The sequence below is a fragment of the Hydractinia symbiolongicarpus genome, chromosome 3 (assembly GCF_029227915.1).
Source record: "Hydractinia symbiolongicarpus strain clone_291-10 chromosome 3, HSymV2.1, whole genome shotgun sequence".
NCBI lineage: Eukaryota > Metazoa > Cnidaria > Hydrozoa > Anthoathecata > Hydractiniidae > Hydractinia > Hydractinia symbiolongicarpus.
The window spans coordinates 10,626,688-10,651,743 of NC_079877.1; the positions used below are offsets into that span (position 1 = coordinate 10,626,688).

The 25,056-nt window shown below is 33.1% G+C and overlaps 1 protein-coding gene across 4 annotated transcripts; it reads right to left on the reverse strand.

The window, feature by feature from the left end:
• Positions 1 to 402: 402 nt before the first annotated feature.
• LOC130635645 (uncharacterized) lies at positions 403 to 24,515 on the reverse strand. Of its 4 annotated transcripts, XM_057445037.1 has the most exons (35): positions 24,323 to 24,515; positions 24,026 to 24,168; positions 20,714 to 20,906; positions 19,469 to 19,600; positions 19,109 to 19,200; positions 18,538 to 18,678; positions 17,872 to 17,967; positions 17,356 to 17,439; positions 17,121 to 17,269; positions 16,512 to 16,608; positions 16,190 to 16,363; positions 15,308 to 15,430; positions 13,532 to 13,601; positions 11,696 to 11,799; positions 10,814 to 10,983; positions 10,489 to 10,713; positions 10,317 to 10,415; positions 9,453 to 9,518; positions 8,756 to 8,868; positions 7,726 to 7,879; positions 7,426 to 7,560; positions 7,192 to 7,240; positions 6,793 to 6,942; positions 6,217 to 6,288; positions 5,916 to 6,024; positions 5,391 to 5,487; positions 5,168 to 5,260; positions 4,516 to 4,633; positions 4,306 to 4,419; positions 3,195 to 3,408; positions 2,292 to 2,379; positions 1,870 to 2,009; positions 1,113 to 1,265; positions 787 to 885; positions 403 to 678 (listed from the first exon to the last, which is right to left on the reverse strand). In XM_057445037.1, the coding sequence occupies exons 1-35, from the start codon at positions 24,417 to 24,419 to the stop codon at positions 503 to 505; spliced, it is 4,329 nt and encodes a 1,442-aa protein (XP_057301020.1). In that variant the 5' UTR covers positions 24,420 to 24,515; the 3' UTR covers positions 403 to 502. The 4 variants fall into 4 exon arrangements, with proteins under 4 accessions (XP_057301020.1, XP_057301023.1, XP_057301021.1 ...); XM_057445040.1 differs by lacking the exons at positions 24,026 to 24,168; positions 24,323 to 24,515 and adding an exon at positions 23,890 to 23,964; XM_057445038.1 differs by lacking the exons at positions 24,026 to 24,168; positions 24,323 to 24,515 and adding an exon at positions 23,885 to 23,955.
• Positions 24,516 to 25,056: the final 541 nt, after the last annotated feature.

Here is a 25,056-nt window from a genome sequence, read left to right on the forward strand (position 1 = left end):
CTTAATTCTAAAAACGTCAAATAATGACAATGTTTTTTTTTTAGGTTTTTGATTGGTCGTTAAAAGGCTTGTCGCAACTGATATAGATTAAATGCTAAAGTCGTTTATACGTAAAATCAAATTATTAGGGATATGTCTTAAAAACAAACAGCTTTCCGTTAAATCTCAAAAACAACTTTTTGCAACTTAAGCAACCGCAGAGATTCCAGCGAAAAAAGTCCAAATCTGTATGATTCGCAGAAAAAAATTCCTGCGAAATACAATCTTTTTTACACTAAAAAAAACAAGCTCATTAGCTGAAATTAGCACAGTCGTAGACAACACTGCAGCCGAGTCTAAATGGCGCATTCCTTAAAAAAACGTCAGGGTGATCTGTGGCTATGTTGAATGCAGAAAAAGATCTGATTAAATAAATATTTATTAACAATTTAAATAAATTAAAGAAACAATTTAAAATATATACAATTATATTAAAAAATAACACAAAAAGAAAAAACTTGCTTTAATCTTCTTCACTAGGCTCTGGAAGAGGTTTGGTGTAGCCATCTTTTCCGTTTAGCCAGTATGTTTTAATGATTCCTAAACCTTTCACTTCCACTTCGTGTCTGTACTCGCATTTGTAACCACCCAATCTTGACAAGATGGTGTAGGTTTGTTGACTAATGTGGACACGCAAGGCTAAATGTAAAGAAAGGGAAGGTATTACTAACTCACTCTTTTCGAGAATTCTTATTCCTCCTCAACCGTTAAAATTTCTCAAGACATCGCATTAGAAAAACATCTTACGTTTTCCACCAGATTCCATCTTGGAAGCCACGTTTACACTGTCACCAAATAAACAATAACGAGGCATCTTCAATCCCACAACTCCAGCCACCACATTACCTGTCAATTAAAAAGAAAAAAAATGTTTACTAATTATAATTATTTCTTCTGAACATGGACCAGTATAGAATTACTTTAGTGTTCGAAGCACTCTATCTATGTGGGTATCGTGTCCACCATGTAGACTTGACCACATACCTCGCAATTACGAAGCGAACTCTTACCAACAAGCGCCCTGAAACCCGGCTAGTTCCGTTTAAATACAGCGAAAAGCAATAAATATTTACCAGTATGAACGCCTGCTCGCAGTCTTAACTTGGTGTCTTTCATATGTGCGATTTCAAAGTCTCCAATAGCGCTCATCAGATCCAAAGCTGTCGTACAAATTTCTCCTGCATGCTTATCTCCGTTTCTTGTTGGTAAACCAGACACAATCATGTCTAATAAATAAAGAGTAAAACCCAATATTGCTAAGTTGGGTGCAAAAAATGGTTTCAAAAAAAAAAATAAAAAAATGGACAACGCAAATCCGTATACGTCATATAAATTGATACGGCCTTTTTACTCCGATTGCAGTTCTAGGTCTTGAATTTCCTTTCTTCATTTATTAAAAAGAGTAGTATAGCAGTAACGCCTTCGGCTTGTGGTCGTTTCAGATTCGAATCCTCGCTCAGCAAACTTCAAGTGTAGTTTTGTCAGTCAACTTAGAGCTATAAACCTCTACTGGTAATGTAACAACAGTGGGAAGGGAGTAAAAGCCAACCGTTAGGATGGAGTACCTAGGGCCGGTATAGAAGTCATGTTGCGTTTGTTGCTTTCCCGTTTAATCAAAAATATAAACAATACTTGAAGTGCAGAAATTTATGCGAGCAACTTTTGCACAATTCTTGAATTTTAGCTAGATTTACACATCACAAAATTCAGGATTCTTTAATTCGCGTTTTGTCAAGAACAGCCTATACGTAATGAGATTCAATCCTTTAAACTTTTAAGGCAAAAAACAGATGTCCCTAAAAGGTTTCTTACAAGAAAAAGTTTACTTACAAGCATCACCAATCGTTTCAACCTTATAAACATCATAGTTAGCAGCGATGGAATCAAACGAAGTGTACATATCATTCAATAATGCAACCACTTGTAATGGCGTGCTGGCTTTGGCAATTGATGTAAATCCAACGATGTCACTGATAACAAAATGAGTTATAATAACTCATCAACTTGGAAAAAACTCAGGGGGTCGCCTGTCTTTAATATATCGCATTTCGAGTTTCCGCAACAGACAGACAAACAAACAAACAGACAACGGCTATTATTATAGAGACCGGTAATCAATGCGTTATGTGTAAATTACAGACCAGAATATACAAACCCTTTGCCTAATAGAACAAATCTACCCTTCTCGTTTCGAAGTTCTTCGATTTAGTATCTTCTGATTTAAATGTTTTACCTGGAAAGAATTGATCTACCTGAAATAAATTGTAACTGATTCGAAGTTTTCAGGAGCTACACGTCGGCCTTGTTTCAATTCTTCTGCAACAGACTTGGGAAGTAAACCTGAAATATTAGAAGAAAACGTCAGAGGACCTACGAAATTTCTTCTCAACTTCTGTTGTTGTTTTTTAATAAGATAAATTTTCGCCATCTTCCCTAAAATTTTCGATCAATCAGTCTTTTCTCACTTGTGAAAAGTTTGTGTTAAATTTTCCGAAAAAACGGACTGTCTAATAAAGTATGATAAAATAACAAACATTGTGGTAATGTTATGTTCAACTATCCATCGTGAAAAATTAACGCTAGATTAATCTAGAAAGCTTACTTAATAAAACATGAACACTTGAGACTTAAAAGCCTTAAAGCTACGAAAGACTAATAATGCACTTGTTGGCAAAGGTGGATTTCCATAGAGCAGATTTTTGCGCAAAATGTGACGGAGATTTTTGGGACGGCGATTTTATCACTTTTGTGATTTCTATTAAGTTCATATGCTATTTTGTTTTGTTCGATGTAAAGGGTGGTAAAATCATTTTATTTTCAACTGATCTGATTGGCTATCGATGAAAAGCTCCCTCACAAAGTTGAATTTATTCAACTTTTCGAAGGAGCTTTTTTGTCTATTGCGGCGTTTGTCTATTGCGCATGCACAAGTAAATCGTCCGGGCAATTAAATCGCAACGGTGCAAAAATGCTGCTCTTTGGAAGTTCACCTGAAGTTTCTTTAAAAAAAATGCTTCTTTAACTGCGTGCGAGATGACAAATTAACAAATGACAAACGCACTAAAAATTGACTACTAAACTGGCAATATGAAATATTTAAAGACATTCACTTTGAGTTAAAAGCGATAACACCTCACAAGTTTCAAATGACTTACGAGACACCAAGTCTTCTGTCTTCTGTTTTTCCTTCTGCAGTTGTTTTGTTCTTTTAGCGACAATGTCTTCCAAGTTGCCTGAATACTTCTCCAGCATGGTGACAAGATGGTCCATCAGTTCACCCCGCTGTGGTTCAATACGTTCAAGTTCTTTCTTTATCTCGTGCAAAGTAGGACGGTGGACAGGGTCTTCATGCCAGCTCGACTCCATCAACTAAACAGGCACACAAAACCGCGTTCTTAAAAACTCTAGTATCTGTCAACCTAATACATGGCTGACACCGCCAATGAAGACAAAAAGAACAACTTAATTTCGGCTCCTAACCAATGTTGCTGTATATTACTTCAGTTCCGTAGGAGTTTGTTATGTTAAAGTCAATCACAAGGCCACACTAAAATGCGCACACAACATGCACAAATATTAATCCAACAAATAATTTATCTTCAGAAAAGTAATTGTCGCGAAAGGAAATTTTCGCGAGTTATATTTCTCTTCATTTCTCGAATCGAGCGTTTACAAAGGTAAGTTCTTTTCTATATTTGTTTACGTATGACGGAATGAAGAAATGCGTTACTGCCGCACTTATTCCTACTTATCATTAATACACATCATTAGTTGAAGCTGTATGGAGCTATGTGTTTTAACTAAACATCATGCGTTTTTTTTCACAAGACCATTAATGGTCACAATAGACCTTTCCCGAATTTCCTAATTATGTCAAACTCAATTAAAGAGGTTAATACTAAAAATGATTCTCATCCCTAATAGGTAGAACAAAACACCTAATTTCGTAGATATATCTGTTCGTTAAATGCCACAATCGCGACCTGAAACTTACGGTCAAAATATTTATTTTCTTTAAATCTAAATAAAATCCATCTAGAATATTATATTGCTTTAAAAACTTCAGTTTAGTCAGGATAATTTATTCTATCTGTATATCCTTATTTAAAAAGCATAGAGCCTAAAATTTAGAATGACGTCATAATTATTCATGAAATTCGGGAAATGTGTGTTATGAAATAAAATATAAAAGGAGAAAACAAAGGTATTGCTGCTTTTCTTGCATGGTTAAAAATAGAGGGCTTGATAGAAACGTTAGTGAAGTACCTTCTTTAAAGCCTTTCTTTTCTCGTACTTGCTAGGCCATTCTTTATCCTTGATACAAGGCCGCACCCATCCTCCTTGTTCGACATTCAACTTAGCAATGTAGTCGTTCCATACCTAAAACAAATTTTTCCAGTCGTATGAGAGATTACTTAACATCGAGAAATCATGTTCACATGATGGTGCACACAAACAAAAAAACGGACCCCATACCCTGATAATGGATTCCTCTTTGCTTCCACAAATCAAAGCCACAATTTCTTCTTTCTCAAGCATGACGTCAGCAAAGGGAAAATCTCTTGTGCACATCTCGCTTATAATCAAACCCAAACTAAAAGGTAAAACAAGAAGATAATAAGAAGAGACAAAAAAAACATTAAAAAAAACATTAAAAACAACAACAACTGATCAATTATGTACAGCTAAACTGTTTTTAATACGTGGAGAGCCGCGGGTCTGTGGTAATAAAAAGGTCTCCCTCCACAAGAAATGAATAAAACATCGTATTGTACCAAAACTTGGCACTCTAAAGGACAAAGGGATACAAATTTGGATGACGTCATTTAGTTCAAGACGTATTTTTGAACCTGAAAAAAGGCCAAAAAGGGTCGAACAAATTTATTTTAAAAAAATAATTTAATAAATGTTAATCAACGACTCTCCATGTCAACACACGTGACTTCATAAGAAAAACTATTTCACTATTCTGAAACTAACTAAAAATGAAAAAAATCACCAAAATTTTAACCCCCGAAACTATATGCTTTAGTAGTTGTTACAAAAAATGTGACCCTCCCTCTGGGACTAATAGGGTTAACAAAACAAAACATTTTTTAAACTCCTAACACAATGTTGCTATACACACCTGTATATATCTCCTTCAACAGTACCGCGTCCCACGTGATCAATGTGGTATACACCAGTTCTTAAAATTTCAGGAGCCGTCCATAATAGTGAGCTAAAACGTAAGGTGATGATAAACAGACACCATTGCTTGGTTTGTTTAAATAACAACATGGGTCAAAAAAAAATGTATTTTTGTTTATATCTCTTTTTTTCTTGTCAATAAAAATGTAAATATATAGTACCCATAGTTCGCTTTGGTAGGATCAATGTCTTTGTTTGAATGAGGGTCGAAAACACCAACATCGGTCTGGCCTGATTTGAGTTCATGTAAGCCAAATCCTGGAAGACGAAGAAAGAAGAACGTGAAGAAAATATAAAGCATAACAAATAAGCAAATAAAATACCACCGATAAAATATAGTGAAACAAGGTGACAAATTTCGAAATTTGATGCCAGAAGGATGCCCACGCGGTTTAAACTGTTGTTCACTTATCAATGTTCACAGTGGACTAAGGAATCCATGTTATTTGGTTACATCCAAACTCTAAAATGTGCTAATTGTTGCTGACGCTAGCATGGTCATTGTTCAAAATTTTGACGACAATTTTTTTGTGCAGCCCAGACGTGTTAAAAAAGTAAACCCTGCTTACCTAACCTACGCATCTAAAAATTAGCACTTCTGAAAGAAAATTAATCAACTTAGGGTATATTATAAAAGAATAGACATCCAAAGAAACAAAGATATAAACAAATTAGAACAAATTTACCAGTAAGTTTCACTGTCCATCTGTTATCAATCAAGCAGTTCGTTGATTTCAATCGACCATGGGATTTAATTTCACTTTTATGAAGATAATCTAAACCAGCGCAGACACCCTAAACAGAACAAAGATCGTATTTCTTTCTATTAAAAAACAACCACAGTGTAAACAAAGAACGGTATCATTATTCTTATCGCCTCTCAATAAGCAACGTGGCATAGAACTGAAAGAGGTAATTTCTCTTTATAACAACAACTGTGCCACTGTAAATAAGATCTCTTCATCAGACAGAAAAGTACCAATATACCTTCAGTATGGCAAATCTGAAATTCCAAGGCAATTTGATGTCTTCATTTGTCAGAATGTCATCGAGACTCCCCTAGAGTAGTAGATAAGTTTATAAAAATACACTAATGCCATATCACTTCATTGATATGGTTAAATTTAAACAAGTTATTGCAAACCCTTTATAACAATCATTTCCTTTCTAAATTAAAAGTAGCTACGCATTAAGAGGTTATATAGGCTACATGTGAAGCGAAAAGTACTCAAACTGGTTCACGGTAGATTTCCAAGGACTGTTAATATTAGCGCTTTTTTTCTTTTTGAGCAAGGTGAAACACATTTCAGGTGTCATTTCACTTCGGTCAAATTAACTGGAGTGAAATTTTAAAACTGGTGCAAAATTTCTATGTCAACACTTTATGATAAAATGTGGTTTTTAATTAGTGTATATGTTTAAAAATCACAAACAAAAGAATTGACTCATTATGGAACAACTTTCAAACAGTCTACTGCAGTGTGGAATATCACTTCGTCTCAATTTCATTTCCGTCTTATGTAAACGACCTCTTATTTCCTGTGTACAATAATAAAATCATACTTTGGGTTGCAGTTCTGTTAAAATACAAATATTGGGTGCGTCCACACAACATCCAACAAACATTGCAATGTTGATGTGTCTCATGTCTCTCATTTTCTTCACTTCAAGTCGAATTGAATCAGTCACATTTAGAGAATCTTTAGTTAATTTCTAAAAGCAACAAAAAAAAAGAATGGATTACTGTTACAACTTTAAATCATTTAAATTGGAAGCTGGATTATGTCTCTTACTTAAAACAGCCAACATGCACCCTGTTAGCATTTATTTTGTGAAATAAAGGCAAGCAATAATAAAATAATTCTCAAGATTTGTCCAAATTGCTAGCTTGCACTTTATTTATTTACACTTCAAGACTTTTAATTTCTGCGTATAAGTTTAACAACTCAGAACTATAATTACCTGGTAATGTACGTCCATTCCTTCCCATGAGCCTGTGTTAATTTGCTTCCTGGAAAAAGGAATACACTTAACTTGAATATTTTTTTGCCAAAATCAGAAACTTTAATATTTGCAAGACAATAAAGTGGACTTACGAAGGAGAAAGTTTTTAAAACAGTATTTTCGAAATGATCAATAAGTTCGAAATTATGTTTATGTAGTATCAGGCACCATTAGGCTGAGTATCGACCCTACCTTTCACGATTTGTGTTATTCATTGACATAGCAGACAAGAACATGCTACTTCGCCCAGTAGCTTCATCATGTCGTTTCAAATCATTCCAGTTGACCATCCAATCATTATTGTACAATGCAGCCTTTAGTTTCGCTCTAAAAACACAAATGGCGAATATAATAATTTTAACACATTTATTAACGTTGGAAAACGAAACCTTATCCAGGAATCAAACATGGATTAGACAGGCTATACAGAGGATAGTCTTAAATGACTTTAAAATTATAATAGTAGGCTTAAAAAAGATATACTTGTTGTACCTGTTAATAAAATATTTCACTAAAAAGTACAACCCAACAACCAGCACTATGAAACCAGTCATAGTAGGAAGAATCAAAGCCACCAAGGAGATGTCACAGTTTCCACCGATATAACCAGAGTCACATGTGGTACATGTCCCATCACCAGCCAATCCTACATATAACCACCAACTTTAAACTACTTATAAATCACGGTATTATGTTAGTGAAGGTTAGATAATGGACTTGTTACCAACGCAAAAATGCATGCTTTCATTCTTAGGTAAAAATCTCAATGATACTTTAGGAAACACTAAAATCCCGTATTATGGGAAATTTTAACAAGATTTTAGAAGGAAAAAAAGAGTTACCAATAATTAAGCCTTTCCTTTTTAATATCAGAGAGGCTTGCAGCAATTATGAAATATAATTCACCAGTTCTGTTGCAAGGTAAACACATGCTCAAGTTGTTGTGACATATAAAACACAATAACAAAAAGATACTATTTAGATAATTTAGGAAAAACCAACATTTTGGGTCCAATTTTAGGAGGGTCTCCATTTTTTAAGAGGTGAGCGCACACTAATATTTTAGGAGAATTTTGACCACATTTAGAAAACGTACAGCAACAAAAAATCAAGCCCTCCTAATATACATACTAGTTTATTAATTTTTTAAACGGGAAAATGACCTACTTCTAAAAAATGCATGTCCTGGGTTAAAAATTGTTTAATAGATTTTAGAAGGAATTAATATTTTGGTCCAAATTTTGAGTCTAGCGAGATGTTAGGAAAGTCCATATTTATCAGTTATTTGAGAGCGCGGTGGGTGTGACCACTCTGGTATATGATTTATTGTAAGTGACACCTCTGACGCTGTAGCTGGTATCTCAACATATTGAAAAAGGAAACCAAACTTCCACATAACAATACAGCATAATTTGACAGAATGAAAAGCCACAATTTGACAAACATTTAGTTGCATTTAACCTACAAACCATGCGTTAAACACACATTCAACTTCACTACAAATGTTTGTTCACCAACTCACCTCCATTACATTCTCCGTTAACACAAGTACACGTGCCAGCACAGCCTGGACCAAATCGGTTAGTGTTGCAAACACATGTTTCTGGTGATATACATTGACCACCTGATGTGCAACTAAAAAAGGTTTAACGAACAAAAGATATAATGGGTGGAGGAGGTATTCTTTGCGACTTTATATTTTTACATTACATGTTTATTTAGCAAAGGTTTCTTTGCAACTTCAGTGCAACTTCAGTGCAGTGGCAAAACTAATGTATGACACAGTGGCCAAACTATAAAGTTTCATATTTTTAGGGTTTGGTGTTTATAGGGATTTTAAAGGGTTTGGTGTATATATATAATCTATAAAATGTTAAAAAAAGGTACCGCGAAACATTGATATGATAGTATCACGTTGCGAAGGCAATTTAAAGAGGTATTTTAAATGCACAAAGGTTAATGCAATTACTATACAATCGCAATATATTATTTGCACAACATGTAAATCGTCACCCCACACAGGGGTGCTTAAAACAAGGCTTTAAAATAAGGTAGTCCAGCCAATCTCCCTGACTTTTACATAACATTATTCCTAAACTTTTCCGTGACTTTTAAAAAATTTAATAACTTCCTTGACTTTCTGAGTCAGTTTTAAATTTCCGTAACCTTTCCAGCTTTTTCTGGCTTTCCAGGTCGTTTGTAACCCTGCAATAACATACCTTGAACATATAGCACTTGAACAATCGACACCACTCCATCCATCCAAGCAAGTACAGTTATCTGGTCTATAAAATATCACAATGTATCATTAGATTTTTATATAACCCTCTCGACAAAAATTAAACTTTAAAAAAAACTTTTCTTCTTAAAAAACTTTAAAATTTATGCACTATGCAGACAATCTTAATCTTAGTCCTATTACCAAACGCTTAACATGCACAAAATCCTTCAATGACCCATTCAGATATTCAAAAATAAAAAATGCAGACATGATATTTAGGACCATTCAAAAAAGTTGCTTCAGATTTTTTTAAAGTTGACATGTTTTTCGAAGTGACAGTAGTAGAAGGTGCATCCAAAATAACTACAAAAGCTTTATCATATCACTTTGTCATATAACATTTTTAAGTTAAAGTAAAAAGGAAGTAAAGTAAAAAATAAAATGCGGAAGGTCCTGGGTTTAACCCCCAGCCGAGTCATGCCAGAGACTATAAAAGTGTGAATCTATCGTTTCTGCTTAGCGCTAAGCATGAGAATAGGTTTGATATCTCAGGGGGTTGTCTAGTTGAGCAATTCTGTGCTTACACGACTTTCAGAACTGAAATGGGAGGTTTAAATGCACTAAAACCCGCTTGGCAGGACCTTCATTAATAGCAGTACCAATAGGAACTGAAGTGGCTATCCTGGGTAAATAATTTCAATGATAACAGTTAAAAAAGCAGAACATAAACGCAACAAACAAAAAAAAGAAAATGTGTTTTTATACAACATGAAGTGTGGCATGTGGCTAAAAATTCCACTTAATTGCAAAACGTATTGTAATTATTTACAGGTTGCAAGAAGGTAACAATCAAGGTACTTACGCAACACAAACACCCTTTTGACATCCAGCACTACAGACAGCCATCTCACATTGTGGACCAGACCAGACCTCTAAGCCAGTAGTTGGTGAAACTGAGCACCTGTTTTTTAAAACAGAAATTTTTTATTTAAGAAAGTTCCCAAATTTTTAGCCTCCGAAACAACTATACTCACTGGCAAGTATCTTGCTTAACACAAACACCGTTCTCAAAAATGTGAATGTTTCCCAGGTCCAGAATGTTACCGCCACATCCATCTGAGCAATAATATGAAGCAGGGACCAGTTCTGTTTTTGTTTCCATCTCATCTGCAATAGGAACGGGTGCAGCATAGTAATCCCAGTTTAATGTTGTCTGTCGTTGATCTTCGTACTGGAACCAGCCTTTATAAGCCTTAAAACTGTAACATAAAAACATCATTATATGCAAAAAAAATTCCAACAATAAAGTTCAATAAAATCAGAATAATATTAACTTCCGGAAGGGAAAAAACAACTCACGTTCTCACATTCTTGTATTTGTCTGGTAGTTCGATGTAACCAGTTAAAACACCAAAATCGTTGTAATCATAAGCAATGGTTCTAGCTTCTTTACCACCATCAGTTTTGCGTTCAATGATTGTCGTTGTTTGCATGTCGCTCACCATATAAATTGTGTTTGTCGACACGGACTAATAAAGAAATTCTGATTACATCAGGTTTAATTTTACTTTTTCATTAATGTTGGTTACATTTTAGCGAGGTGTAACAATTTCAACTTGGATTCATATTTAGTCAGATTCATATTCTAGTTAAGCATTTTTACCACTGGTTTGGAACACAATAAAAACATAATGGAAGGCTTTGTCAAAAATTAGGGCAAACAAACAATGACACCTTGTTTATTAGAAAAATTTGCATTCTTCAGAACTTTCAGAACAAAATGTTGTCTGGCAGAGAGCCCCAAGACACAAGTACTAAAGAATATATGTCAATATCAAAGTTTAAAAGTGGAGTGTTAATTTAGCACAAGATCTCCAACTAAAAAGTAAGTGCATCATATTACTTTTAATAAACACCAAACATTCTTAATAAAACCCCACGTACCCCCAAAACAATTTTTTCAATACTGCTTAAAGACTTGTTTGTTAATAGTAAATATATTTGATTGTTTTTAGAAACAAGCACTCATTCTTTTAAGCACTTCCTCTTTTAAGCACTTCCTTAAACATTTGAAATAAATGATACTATGTGTCAAAGTTCTTATGACCTATATTTCAGAAAATGTTTCTTCATCAACTTCTGTGTCTTCATAACCTTCTCAAAGCAAACCTTACAATTCCTCTTACTTATAGAAATCAAAAGAAATAAAACTATATAACATACAAATTACAAGATACATACAATGACAGTTTCCCAACTCCATGGTTCAATAAAACCCTCCTCAATGTCAACGCCAACTTCAAGAGCATGTTTTTGAAGATTGGGCCACATAATGCCAGTTCTCACTAAAATAATGGACTACAGTCATTTACCTGAACAGTTATACCAATATAACTGTTCAAAACCACTTTGTTTATGACCTTATATAGCTGTAAGAATGGAGCAGGTTCTGAGAGTTTAAGATATTAGTTTTTAAAAATCTTTAACTATAAAATATAATATAAAAACTATAAAATAAAATCCAAAATTTTGGACACTGGATAAATTTAACCCTATTCGGTCTGGGGTTTTTCGAACATACTATGACCGGGAGGGGGGGATTCCGCCCCCCCCCTCAATAACTTTTCATAGGATTGTTCAAATTGAATCAAACTTGGCACACTTATAGTACGTCATAAAAGGAACAAAATGGCGGCAATAAATATTTGCTTACGTCAGCACATTTTCTGTGACGTCATCAGAAGCTTGAAAATTGTTAAAAATGCCACTATCTGCTTAAAATATAATTACTTTTAGTTCTAGAGGGAATTTTTACATTCTGTTTGAAGTTTCTGAAAGCTAAATAAAATTTTTTTAACATATCTTCCGGTTTTTACATGGATCGAATAAAAAATTGCCAAAAAGTGCCCGAAAATCCGTTTTTTTCCGATTTTCGGGTAAAATCCGACAAAATCGAGAAATCGGATTAATCATGTGTCAAAATTATTCAAAATGATTCTTCTTGATGAAACAAAGTTGTGCTGCAAGTTTCAAGTTCTAAGGATAATCCTAACAGGATTTATTATATTTTCCCCATTATAAGGATTTCATAGAGATTTTAGGGGTAGTTTCGAGTAATGGCCAATATCAAAGCCTCTGAAAGGTATGGGACCTAAAAATTTAGCATGCAGGTGTCTAATAGATAAATGTGGAAACTCAGTAAGTATCATAGCCATATAAGAAAGCAATCAGGAGTTATTAAAAAAAAACCGTCAGGGGGGGCGGAATCTGCCCCCCCCCCCCCCCCCCCCCCGGACCGAATAGGGTTAAGTTACACTTAATGGCAAGCATTGTGAATTTTCTTCTTAAGTTCCCACTATTTTTTTGTGATTTTAGTGATTTTCGTGATTAAGGGTCTAAATAAGTTACACACATAAAACTTTTGGTTGATGTATAATAGGAAAAGTGCTCAGTACATTTTTCAGATACCATATATTTTGAATTGGCTAATTTTAGTTCACAAACTATCTTATATAATAATACAAAGACTGTCTTACTTATGTCTTATTTATGTTGATATCAATGCATTTAAACTGCCTTAATAGCACTTTTAAATTAGCAAAGCCATTGCATTGCACTTTATGTTTATGGCCTTATACCTTCACAACAGCTGGAAATAACTGAGGTTATCTCCCATGTGGGTAACTAGGGGCTGCCTGAGACACAAGCTATGTGAGAGAAAATATGATCCTATACATTATTTTAATCAGCTATTCAAGTTCTACGTAATAGAGGCAACAAGTAAACAAATTTCTAAAAAAAACATTTTGAGTCTGGATGGTCCTTGCTGATGTCATCAAAATTCAAATGGCTCTTCTCTTTTCCCTTGTTTTTTTGCCTATTTTTTCCCGGGCAATAATACTGTGGAAATAATATTGTGCTATGTAGGAATATCAGATCAATTATATTATTGTCATATCTAGGTTGGCCATAATTTAATCACTGACCCCATATTTTTCATACAACATTATGGGTAAATAGGGAAAAAAAATTTACTTTTAATTTTACATAGTTTTTATGGAACTATTTCAAACATACCATGGTAGTTTAGTCTATCTCCAGTTGAGTTATCCAAAGCAACTTGACTAGTAAAGCCATGATAGTTGGTCTAAAGTACATACAAAACATGTCAACAAAAAGATTAGAAAAACTGGATATCTTAAGTTGTTTCAAAAATTTAATACAATCTTTTAAACTCATGAAGGTTGTACCAAGGGTTTTTTATTAGAGACTAGTTTGTAAAAAACAAGACTAGAATATACACACTCTTAAAAAGCTTATTATATAGCATACATGCTTTTTGAGTTTGTTTTCCACTAAGGTAACCGACCAAATGTCTGTGGTCAAATATTTTTTGACAAGTTTTATTTTGTGTCTTTCAAAACTTCACTCGATGAAAATTCACTACTTCTATCTTGAAATCATATCAATTCATATTTTCAGAAAAAATGAATTTCATAAACTTCTTTCTAGGGTAGTTTTTTGTCTTCTTAGAACAAAATACAGCAATGTTTTAGCTTCATACAACCTTGTGTTCGTCACTTTAGAACAAATTTTTCCAACTTTAATGCTTCGTGTGAACCCACTCTCGTAACTTTACCACAAATATGAGTTTTTATTATAAAAACAGTATTGTTTTTCAATTTAGTATAAATATTTTTAACTTTTAAGCAAAAAAATTCTTATCAAACAAATCTTTTTCTTCATATTTTTCAATTTTTTTTAAAGGTTTTTTGTCTTCTAAAATCCCTTTCATGCCCCAATAGCAATTAACTAAAGCCTTAATCCTTGTTACAAATGGTAAAATTTTGCAAGGCAATGGAATCAATAATTTGATATCAAAATGTTATCAAAATAGAAAACACAAAAAACTGAACATGAGAACTTGATCTATTCGGTCTAGGGCTCCTGAAACTTGTTCAAAATACCACTATCTGCTTCAAATTCAATTATGTTAGTTCTGGAGTGAATTTCTACATTTTGTTTACAGTTTCTGACAGCCAAATAAAAGTTATAACATATTTTCCATTTTTTACATAGTCCCTATGAAAAGATTTCCCTTTGAAAAATAATGTTGTGTTGTAAGTGTTAAGTTCTAAGGATAATCCTCAGAAAAGTTATTATATTTTCCTGAATATAAGGATGTCGTAGAGATTTTAGGGGTGGTTTTAAGTAATTGCCTATATCTATGGAAAAAACGACAAAAAATGTTTGGTGTTCCTAGAGAGCATCACACATAGTAATAAATTCAATAATTTAGCCAGTAGAAAAAAGAAATTATCCCTTTAAGTGTTTCTATGAAACTCAAAATTACCTATTATTTATTAAAAAAAACTAGAAATTGTTACAGAAAAATAGACACAAGAAAAACAGAAATTGTAGCACAGTCTAAGAGATAAATTTTAAATATACAACTTATTTTGTATTTGCTATTTATCACTGCAAATAACTCACAAAACAGATGTAGTAACCAATTATGGTGCTGCTTAGTGGTTTTAACTCTGGCACTTTGTGTGGGAGATCAGTGTTTGATTCCCTTTGGTTGCGATTCAATATGGGCGAGTGAATGTCACTACAGCCCTGGGTTAAGGCAAGCTATGTGAGGGAAATTGGGGAGATGGTGCAACCTGTGGGTTGTTGGATGTTGCAGGGTCTGCATAGTTCAAAATAAGCATTTAATACTCTAGCACTGTCCATCGAAGCCATGGTCCCTCCTGGAAATAATAAACAGGGTATATATAACTCAATATTTGTGAGGCTAGCCATGTAAAACATGGACATCTTTTTCACTAGCAGATTTAAAAGTATACTTACATTCTGTCTGATTTCTAATGCCAAAGAGGAACCACTTATTGTTCTTTTTTCAGCAATCATACGCTCCATAGCAAGAACATATGTCACTACAACATCCTGGGCTAGACCAAATTCAGCACCTTTCTAGAAAATACATTTATTTTAAGGTATTAAAGGTTGTTTAGCTAAATATAAAATCAAAAATGTTTTCAACATCAAGTTTGCTTTTAATGGCAAATCTAAATAACTACTTTTTCAATACAGTGACATTGACTTTTTTTAGGGTTAATCGAATTTGGAAAATGGTTTGACTCAATGAAAACAAGACATTGTAAAAGTTACCTTGAATATCTTGTATTTTGGTTTTTAATATATGCCCTTATCGCTATTTTATGTGTTTAATAGTTTTGTAATGGCTTACAGCAATATTTCCGCTTTATACAATGGTATTTTGAACAGTTTGTTCGGGTTGTTTACCCAGTTAAACCTTAATGTTTCATGGTAACGGTAACCCTGAATGTTACATAGTAACATTTAGGATTAACTGTGAATAATATTATATGTGCACAAAAGGTACTACTTTTATCAACTTTTTGTATTAGTCAATCGCTTAAAAATCCTTCAGAAAATTAAAATATTTTTTCTCCATAACAAACTGATATGAGGGGTAACTATAAACAAGAGACTAATTATTTTCCTTTAAATCATCAACCTTCCAAAACAATTACAGATTTAAAAGCAGCACATTTCATTAGCAACAGAAAACCATTGTGCTTTTTAAACAATAGGAAAACAAAGAGGACAAAAAAGCTTGATACTCATGGATAGTCTCTCATGGATAATTTAGGATGTTGAAAAAAAACAAAAAAAAATCAAAATAAAAATAAAAATTATGATACATACACCAGCAATATCAAAGAAAGGCATATCTCGAGCCTGGCTAAGAGAATCTTCCTCCTCCAGCCTAAAGTTTCTGGTCCACACATAATCCCATTCTCTTGTACCCCATCCATCAACAAGGTATAATGGCTCGTTAAACGTCATGCCTTTAAAACGTAAATTACACAGCGCATCTAGCTAGAAAATAAAAATATAAAATATGATTAAAAACCATTGATCCTATGTGTCACACTTCTGGTACCATCAACAAAACACGTATAAATGTCGAACTTTAAGTTAAGCTTTTCCAAAATTTAATTTAGAGGAAACGGCATATTGCTCTTACACTGGTATGACAGCCATCTGGTAAATTTTTAACAGGAAAATCATTCATATTATTGAAGCCAACCCATTGATATCCATCTATACATGTAACTCCATGTCTGTGGAAAAAACAAAATCAAAATATTGGGCCTTAATAATGAGAAATATACCTTATATGTTCTAATTTTCAACCATTTGTGCAAAAAGTTTGCATAACCATTCATTTAAAGAAAGCAAAAGGTTAAATTAAACGATATTTCTTTCTTCTCAATATTATTTTATATACCTATGCCTGAACAGTTGCAAAAATCAGCATGGAAAACAATTGGAATTATTATATTTACCCTTTGAAATATCACTTCGCAAAAAAGAAGAATGTGTTTTAGTCGTTTTCCCTTTCTGGAAAGCAGAAAGGTTTTTGTATATTCTGATAATAGAACTGCTTTTTCTCTCTGTTACAGCACATCCAAAAAATTTGATTTAATCCGGTGTATAGATTTTTGCGAATGGTGGTTATATTGTAGTAAGACATAGTTGTTATCATATCCAAACACTCATTTCAGACTAACTTGTTCAAACTGGTACATACTGGTCAAAACTGGTCATTTTGAAAAATAAACAAAATATTCACCTTATGGCCTCTGTGTACAAATATGTTCCAGAGTGCCCTCTTGCAACGTTTACAATCACTTTTATGCCAGAAACTTTAATATCATTAAATACTTGTTTTAAATTATCAACAGGCTCAAGATTTGCATCTGCGACAGGAGGTACAACAAACTATAGTAAGAAAAACAAATATCAAGTATAGAATAACAATCCAAAATTAAAAAAAATTAAAAAAAAAATGAACACTATATACTTACCTCTTTAACTATTTCAATCCCTAAATCTTTTGCTGAAGTGTAAAACTTGGAAGTAAATTTAGTATCGTAGCCGGTTATAACAAGCTAAGAAAAGATACAAAATTTTTATTCATCATTCTCATTCATTCACCGTCAAGCTTTTTCAATGTTTTAAAAAAACAAACAATAGAAAAGTAATGAATGTACATACACATTTACACAGTGAATATAAAGTACATAAACCCCTTCTTGGTATACAAGGCAAGTCTAGAAGAAGGAACTCAATTTGTTTTTTAGTGCTTTTATATTTCTTTAGTTTCACATTCCAACCCCTATTTCCTACCATAATAAAAACAAGTAGGTGCTTGGAACTTGTTTTTTTGCAGGTAAAAAGGTTTGCATGAAAAAAAAATCACCAAAATTTAAGACTGCAAAGATGATCTAGATTAGTTTTGGATTTTTGATTTATTTAAAAGTTAGAAATTATTTAAAAAACAAAATTTAGTAACAAAAGACAGTGTAAGGACAGGCACTTACAATTTTGTACCAATTTCTCTCCTTTAGATAAAGTAGAAAACCATATTCCATAATTTCATCAGAATATATGATTCGATTGAAAGTTGGGTATAATGACTAAACAAAAAAGTAATAGCATTAATTTTTATTAAGTTGGCTTTGTTGTAATAGAACATATCTGTTTAATAACATCAACCATAATACAGTACATTAGAAAGATTATACAACTGGAAGCTGTTATTAATACAAAAAGTTGTCTGTGATGGAAAATATGGAACCAGGAAAGAAATTGGCTTTCCACAGAAGATTTTTTTTTTTCGTAAGGAATGCACAATATCTAAAAACACTGCAATGATTAATATTTATTTTCCCTATTGTAGTGCCGAAACTGAAATAAATGAACAAACGAATGTCCTATAAAGATGCAATTAAGTCCAAAATCAATTTATCAAGGTCAATTCCAGCTTTTATAAATGTAGAACAGGAAAAAATAACATAAGAAACTCATTTTTTCACAAAATATCCATATATCAATTGCTCCCTAAATTTCTGTTTTAAGCTATAAAATAATAAAAAACAAACTTTTTGAATTTAAATAGCTTTAGCAGGATATAGAAAGCCAGTGTTAACTTTTTGTCATTTCCATATTTAATATGTCACATTGCCTTTCTGTTCCCATCATTTTACCTTGTCTGAAAATTCTGACGATGAATCCCCTCTGAATGACAACACTGATTGATCTTCAATTGCCATTAATGGAAGCATGATTTTTGCGATGTTGTTACTGTTGAATCCAATTACAGCATGGGCTCTTTTTTCTGGATTAGACTAGAAATACACAAAACAGGTGTTTGGCAAGCTAACCATATCAAATTTTAAAAGAAAAGTAATTTAGGCAGAAACTTTTCAGTCTAACCATCTGTGTTAATTTTACAGGATTGTATATCTGTTCTAAGACATATCTACAGAATTTTTAAAAGTGCAACAATATATGCAAGTTTAAGTACATTGTATTTACTTTACTGGTGTTTATTTTTTTATGCATAAAGAATAGTTAAAACACAATAAAACTACAGAAAGAAAGATTAGGCATATTTAAATAACAATCCCACATGTATGCAAATTGACTGACTACATAATTGTGTACATCGATCTTAAATGTTGCCAAGGCAGACTACCAAGCAGATCACACCTATCTTCTTCACCTAATGTTGTTGCACACACAACAACATTAGTTGCATGCAACAAACTTACTTACAGCATGATACTCTTTCATTTCATGGTAGGATTTTATGGCAGCAGCAGAAGTAAATTCCGGCATATAATAAGTCTTTAAAGATACTGTGCGGCCTACAATGCAAGCGAAGTGACGTGAGGTAAATTACAATTAGATCTTAAGCAAGTGAATGCTGATGTGTTGCATATTGTAGGGCATAAAAATTCTAATGGTGAAGTTCTCTACCACCTAATGTTTTTCTACAACCTATCCACATACCTATAGTACCCTGAAATAGGAAAATATTGTAAAAATTTTACAGTACACTATCTCCAACATTATATTTGCTAAAGGCATTTAAAACATTTCAACATTGGAAACATAAAGCAATGCAGTGTTTACCTGGAAATGGTTGCCTAAATGGGTGTAGAAACCAGCCTTCATTAACATCCTGTATTGCATCACGAATAAATTGTTCGAAGCGGCCATTCCAAAAATAATGATCTTGATTAAACATGGCTAAATGTATCTCTCCTAAATTGTCAAAAATTTATGTACATCAGGCTCATTCTAAAGGAAGGTCTGACATTTTTACTAACTTTATTTACATAAACCTTTTATTACTGGCAGCAACAAATTTGAGTTTAGAACTAACACAGTCTGGGTCAGAATGGAAACCCATTAATATACCCTGTCCAACCTATGCTAGCATGAAAAATGGGTGTTAACCTTTCAATGATATGATATGGTAACCCATTTTGACACACAATTGGTTTATTTAAAATATTTCCAACACACCAGATATTTTTCTTTTAAAAAATACTTGTTGTGAAAGATGAAAAATCTCTATCTGATGATAATAAATTTACTATAAGGAATTCCTAAAAAAGGAGAAAAATTAACTAAAAAACTAAAAAATACACTTTGCACTTTGATAGCTTTTGATTGATTTTTTCCTTTTGATATATTTACCAATCTACCTTGCTAAAAATTCAGTATTAGGAAATGCTATTTTTTTTAATGCTAGAAAAAACAAACACTCATAGCCATGGGTATCTGCAACACAACATCACTTACTGTGTTGTGTTTTGACAAAATGATAGGAATTTATCAAAAAGATTTCATGCCATTACGAAAAAAAATTATGAGAAAAACATTTTTAAGATTTTTTCTTCCACCTGTTAAAAATGTGTGAGAAAACTTACAATTCATATGCAAAGCGTGTAAGACTGAAAAAAAAAAATCAACTACTTGTGTATAATAAAAGTGGAGATGGTGTAGTGGTAGCGCATTTGACTTGTGTATAACCATAAGGTTTCAGGTTCAAGTCCCCACTCCGTCGCACTTTAAATGCAGTGCTGTCAGCCCATTTGGTGCCACCTACTGATGCTAACCAGCTTGTGTGGTAGGCAAGCAAGTTACAACAATGCTATACTTATCTCTGGCCCTAATGTAACATAGTTACAGTCGTAGAGCAGAAAGAGTCAGTCATTAGGATGGAATCCCCAAGGAAATGAAATTTATCCCAAATTTCGTAATTTATAAAATTTCTGATTCTTTCCATTTTCTTGCTAAAGTTAACCAGTTGCTCCTGTGTGAAAATATGCATACAACAAATCAAACAAAAAAGAACATACATAAACTGACCTGTTACTTGAAAGGTATTAGTCGAATCAGATGAAATAACCCCTGAGCTTGAGTTTGCTTGAAATGACAAGGATATTGCATAATCAACTACTTCACACACAGATCCAGGAAATACTCCATAGCCTTGGGATAACATAAAGCTTGAATCCGTGGACAGACATAATGAAGAATTGGATAATACAGCCGACACAGTCTAGAAGTTATATACAGAAAAAAATTTGTGAGAATAAAATAACCTATAATGGCATGTGCAATACCTTTGCAGATAGACATATATAATTTAGGGTAAATTGTGCTTAATGAATCTTAAAAATCCAAATAAAATTTCAAATTGACCACAAACCACCTATCCTTTTCCACTTGTGTTAAGTATCTTGGGGTTATTACCGACTCTCACTTAAATTGGTCATTTCATATAAAAAACTTAGCTATAAAAACTTTCCAGAAGTAATGGAGTAATTTCCAAACTCTGTCACTATGTTCCCTTAAAGATACTCCTCTCTGTATACTACTTTTTATTTTTTCTCACGCTTCTTATTCTTCCGAAGTTTGATGTCTAACCCATAACATCCATACTGATTGAATCTTTAAACTTCAAAAAATAGCTGTCAGACTCATCACCTTCGCTGACTTCAATCAACCCTCTAAACCTCTACTAAAGCAACTCTTCTTGATATTTTTAAAACCACCAAAATCTATAATGTAACTCTAGTTTACCAAATCCTAAACAAAATCTCTCCACCTGATATAAATAGTCTTTTCAGTCTAGGGTTTCCCCCGGATACTTACATTACCAGAGGATCTTCTATTAAACTTTTAGACAAACCCCTTGTTAGAACTTTTTCTTTTGGTACCAATTCTACTTTATATCAATGTATACTAGCCTGAAACTTTTTTCAATCTCTTTTCCCTAGACAAGACCTTTCTTCACTATCAATATCTAAAATCAAATCACTCTGAAAAAATTCCCTCCTCAATAAATATTCCTAACTAACTTAGTACCTTTTTTACTTTTTGCAAGCGGATAAAAAACCCAGTTACAGTGTATAGTTAATTTTCTTAAAGAAAATAAACAAAGAATTTATATTTACTTATTTAAAATGAAAAATTATAAATATATAATGGTGGCCATCTCCTTAGATTAGTTATTTAACTAGTGTGACGGTCTCCAGCTTGTTTTTTTTAGCAATTTGTCTATCTAAAGTTCCTTTTCCAATAGAACATTTTGTTTTTGTAATTAGTTATTTTATCAGCAAATAAACTCTTACTTACAATAAAAGCAATCCTGCAATGAAACAACAGACTGAGATTTTTTTATCCACTAAAAAAACTCTAAATGGCTGCCTAATTGTGTGCTTAGTAGTAATTTTTTTTAACTAGTTGGTGGCCTGTTTACCTGATCTTTTTATACAGCATTGTGTGTGTCTCGCTATTGCCGTACTATTTTTCATGACAGACAGACGTATACGGGTAATATAATATAGATTTTTATGGAACATTTGTGAAAGCGGTTGTAAAAATTGATTGCGAAATTCACTTTCTGTATGTAGCATGTATAAAAAAAACTAATGGTAAGAATCTATTAAATATATCTAAGCTATACCAAAAAAGTTGGGAAAATACCATTAAATCCATACAAAAAACATACAATGATACTGATAAGCTGAAAATCATTTGGGTGATTTCACCCTTTCCTCAATTTTAAACTGAGTTTATTTGTGGTAGAATTTGCAGCATTTATCCTGAGAGACTCAAAGTTGCCATGGTTCTACCAGTACACAAAAAAGGCAGCAAACTAGACTGTAACAACTACTGCCCCAATATCTTTCAACATTGATAAAGTGTTCAAAAAACTGATTCATAAACGTGTTTACCATTTTCTTACTTTACAAAAAATTCTTTTTACGCACCAGTTTGACTTCAGACGTAACTACTCTACATCCCATGCCCTTCTAAATATGTGTCAAAAAATTGTTGATGCATTAGATAAAGGAGATTATGCTTGTGGAGTTTTTATTGACCTTTAGAAAGCCTTCGATACAGTTGACCATAATATCTTACTTGATAAACTTAAACACTATGGAATTCGTGGCAATGCTCATTCCCTATTTAAGACCTATCTAAAGGGTAGGCGTCAGTTTGTCACTGTAGTTGGTTGTTCTTCTGTTGAATTTATTAGACACAGGGTTCGACAAGGATCAGTGCTAGGACCATTACTTTTTTAACTTTATATTGACGACCTAAGCTATGCTATCAATAACTCACTTTGCTGATGATAGAAACCTACTGCATTTTAATGAGTCACTAGAACCACTCACCAAAAAAGTCAATTTGGATTTAAAATCTCTCTGGCATTGGTTGAATGCCAATAAAAATTCATTAAATGCCTGCAAAACTGAATACATTCTTTTTAGACATCCCATTAAACCTATTATTCAGCATATCAAACTAAGAATAGGTGGAAAACACTTATTTCCTAGTGTCACTATTAGGTACCTTGATGTTCTATTAGTTCTTGGATAGAAATTCAAAGAGTTTTTCCATTTTTTAATTTGTTTTTTATCTCACGCAACAAGTCCTAAAAGCCAAGCCCTACATTTTATTATTTTTGCCACATTTGTGTCTGTCTTTGTCATGCTTAGTCCTGTGCTATGTCTTGTGCCTGTTTAATGTTTTTGTGTCGTCCACGGTGGCTTTTACCCAGAGAGTTTTTACTAATGTGTTAGTTTCCGGAGCAGCTAACACCCCAATAGCCACAGAATGACCCATTTTTATATGGTTATTGTATGACATACATCCTGTATTAACTGTTAGTTGCTGAGATATACATCATTTCGTTTCATTTCGATTCTACCCTTCTATAAATTGAATAGTCATATCACTAAAACACTCCTGCCACAAGAAAAGGAATGTTTGGCCCATGCAGTCCTGTCCATAGACCAAGGAATATCATCATATAAATTCTGTTTCTTCTACCTTAGTAAGTTCCCATTCAGTTTCAAGATAAAAAAAAAGTTGGTGCTGTGCTACAACTAAAAGTGATTTTTTAATTTTAAAAATAAGCTAGCTGGTCAAAAATTTACTACAATTTTCTCTAGGAATTTTCCAATAGCTACATTTAAGATTAATCAATCGATTTTAAACTGAGATTGAATATAAATATTACGTTACCGTACTGAGTTCTCCAATTTTGACAGTTGTCTGGGCAGCGTGTTTAGTATTTGCCATGGCTGGCCAGGCCAGCGGGGAAATAGAAAGTGAAAGCTGCCTATCAACTTGCATGGGTTATGAATATTTCACTGACTAACTTACCAGGTTAGAATATTCTCCAGACGTAATTCTGCTTCCCCCTCCGTCAACGATTTCTACTTCTAGTTTTGGGTTAAATGCAAAATTTGCTGCAACTTTTGTTTGTAACGCAGTCTTACTTGCAGGTACGATTCTCAGTGATTGGCCTAAATAAAACAATTTCTAAAGGCTTGTTTTGCAGACTTGTTTGGGATCCTGCATGGGTTCCAGCAAGTTAAAAGTAGACTTGGTAATAGCATCAAATAACAATTTCCCGCAAAAATTTTCACGCCTAGATATTTTATATATTATGTAGATTACCTGTAACTTGTACAAAAGAGGTAAATAGAAGTACAAGTAAAAAGTAGTGAGACCACTGTTGAAACCGTGAAGGTCCCATCGTCACCGCTTTGCTCATCACTCTAGCGACCCATTTAAACGGAAAAACAATTTGTATCAACCCTGATTATGCACATTGTTTTCCCACTTGGTTTTAACGGTTGCTACGGAAATTCGATCGTTCGAAATCCCCTTCGAAAGTTGCAATGCAATGGCATAACAAAACACAACAACTCTAAAAAAAGCGCTTAAAAGTGTAAATTGAGTAAACTGAGTGAGCCTTGGCTTGACAATATACTTACTTGAGTCTTAGACAATGTATAGCGAGGCTTTCCCACAAAATATTTCTTTTAAATTTGCAATTTAAAAATGTTTACTTTTTGGCTATGTATAAAAGTGCATAATTTATTTACAGAGAATATGTTTTGAAGGTGATTGGCTTAGAAAGGCCTATTTCTAAATGTTACTGTGTTAGAATGAATTTTTCCGAACTATAGTGTTGAGCATTCACCACCTCACCTTCGACCCTTATAGGACAATCTAATTTTTCCAGTTAAATTTTAGAATACGTACAGAATATCTTAAGGTTTTAAATAAAACTACAACGCAGATACGACGCACCGTATCTTCGCATCTTTTTTTTTTGAGTTTCATTTTTTTTTTTTTTTTTTTTATCGTACACATAACTAATGTTAACTAAAATTTATTATTTACAA

Excerpts from the sequence above, each read along its gene's own strand:
- LOC130635645 (XM_057445037.1), bottom strand. The coding sequence starts at position 24,419 with ATGAGCAAAGCGGTGACGATGGGACCTTCACGGTTTCAACAGTGGTCT. Across the intron at positions 10,714-10,813 it reads AAATACAAGAATGTGAGAAC|TTTTAAGGCTTATAAAGGCT; the intron begins GTGAGTTGTTTT and ends TTTATGTTACAG. Across the intron at positions 2,010-2,291 it reads TCAGTTACAATTTATTTCAG|TGACATCGTTGGATTTACAT; the intron begins GTAGATCAATTC and ends TTTTGTTATCAG.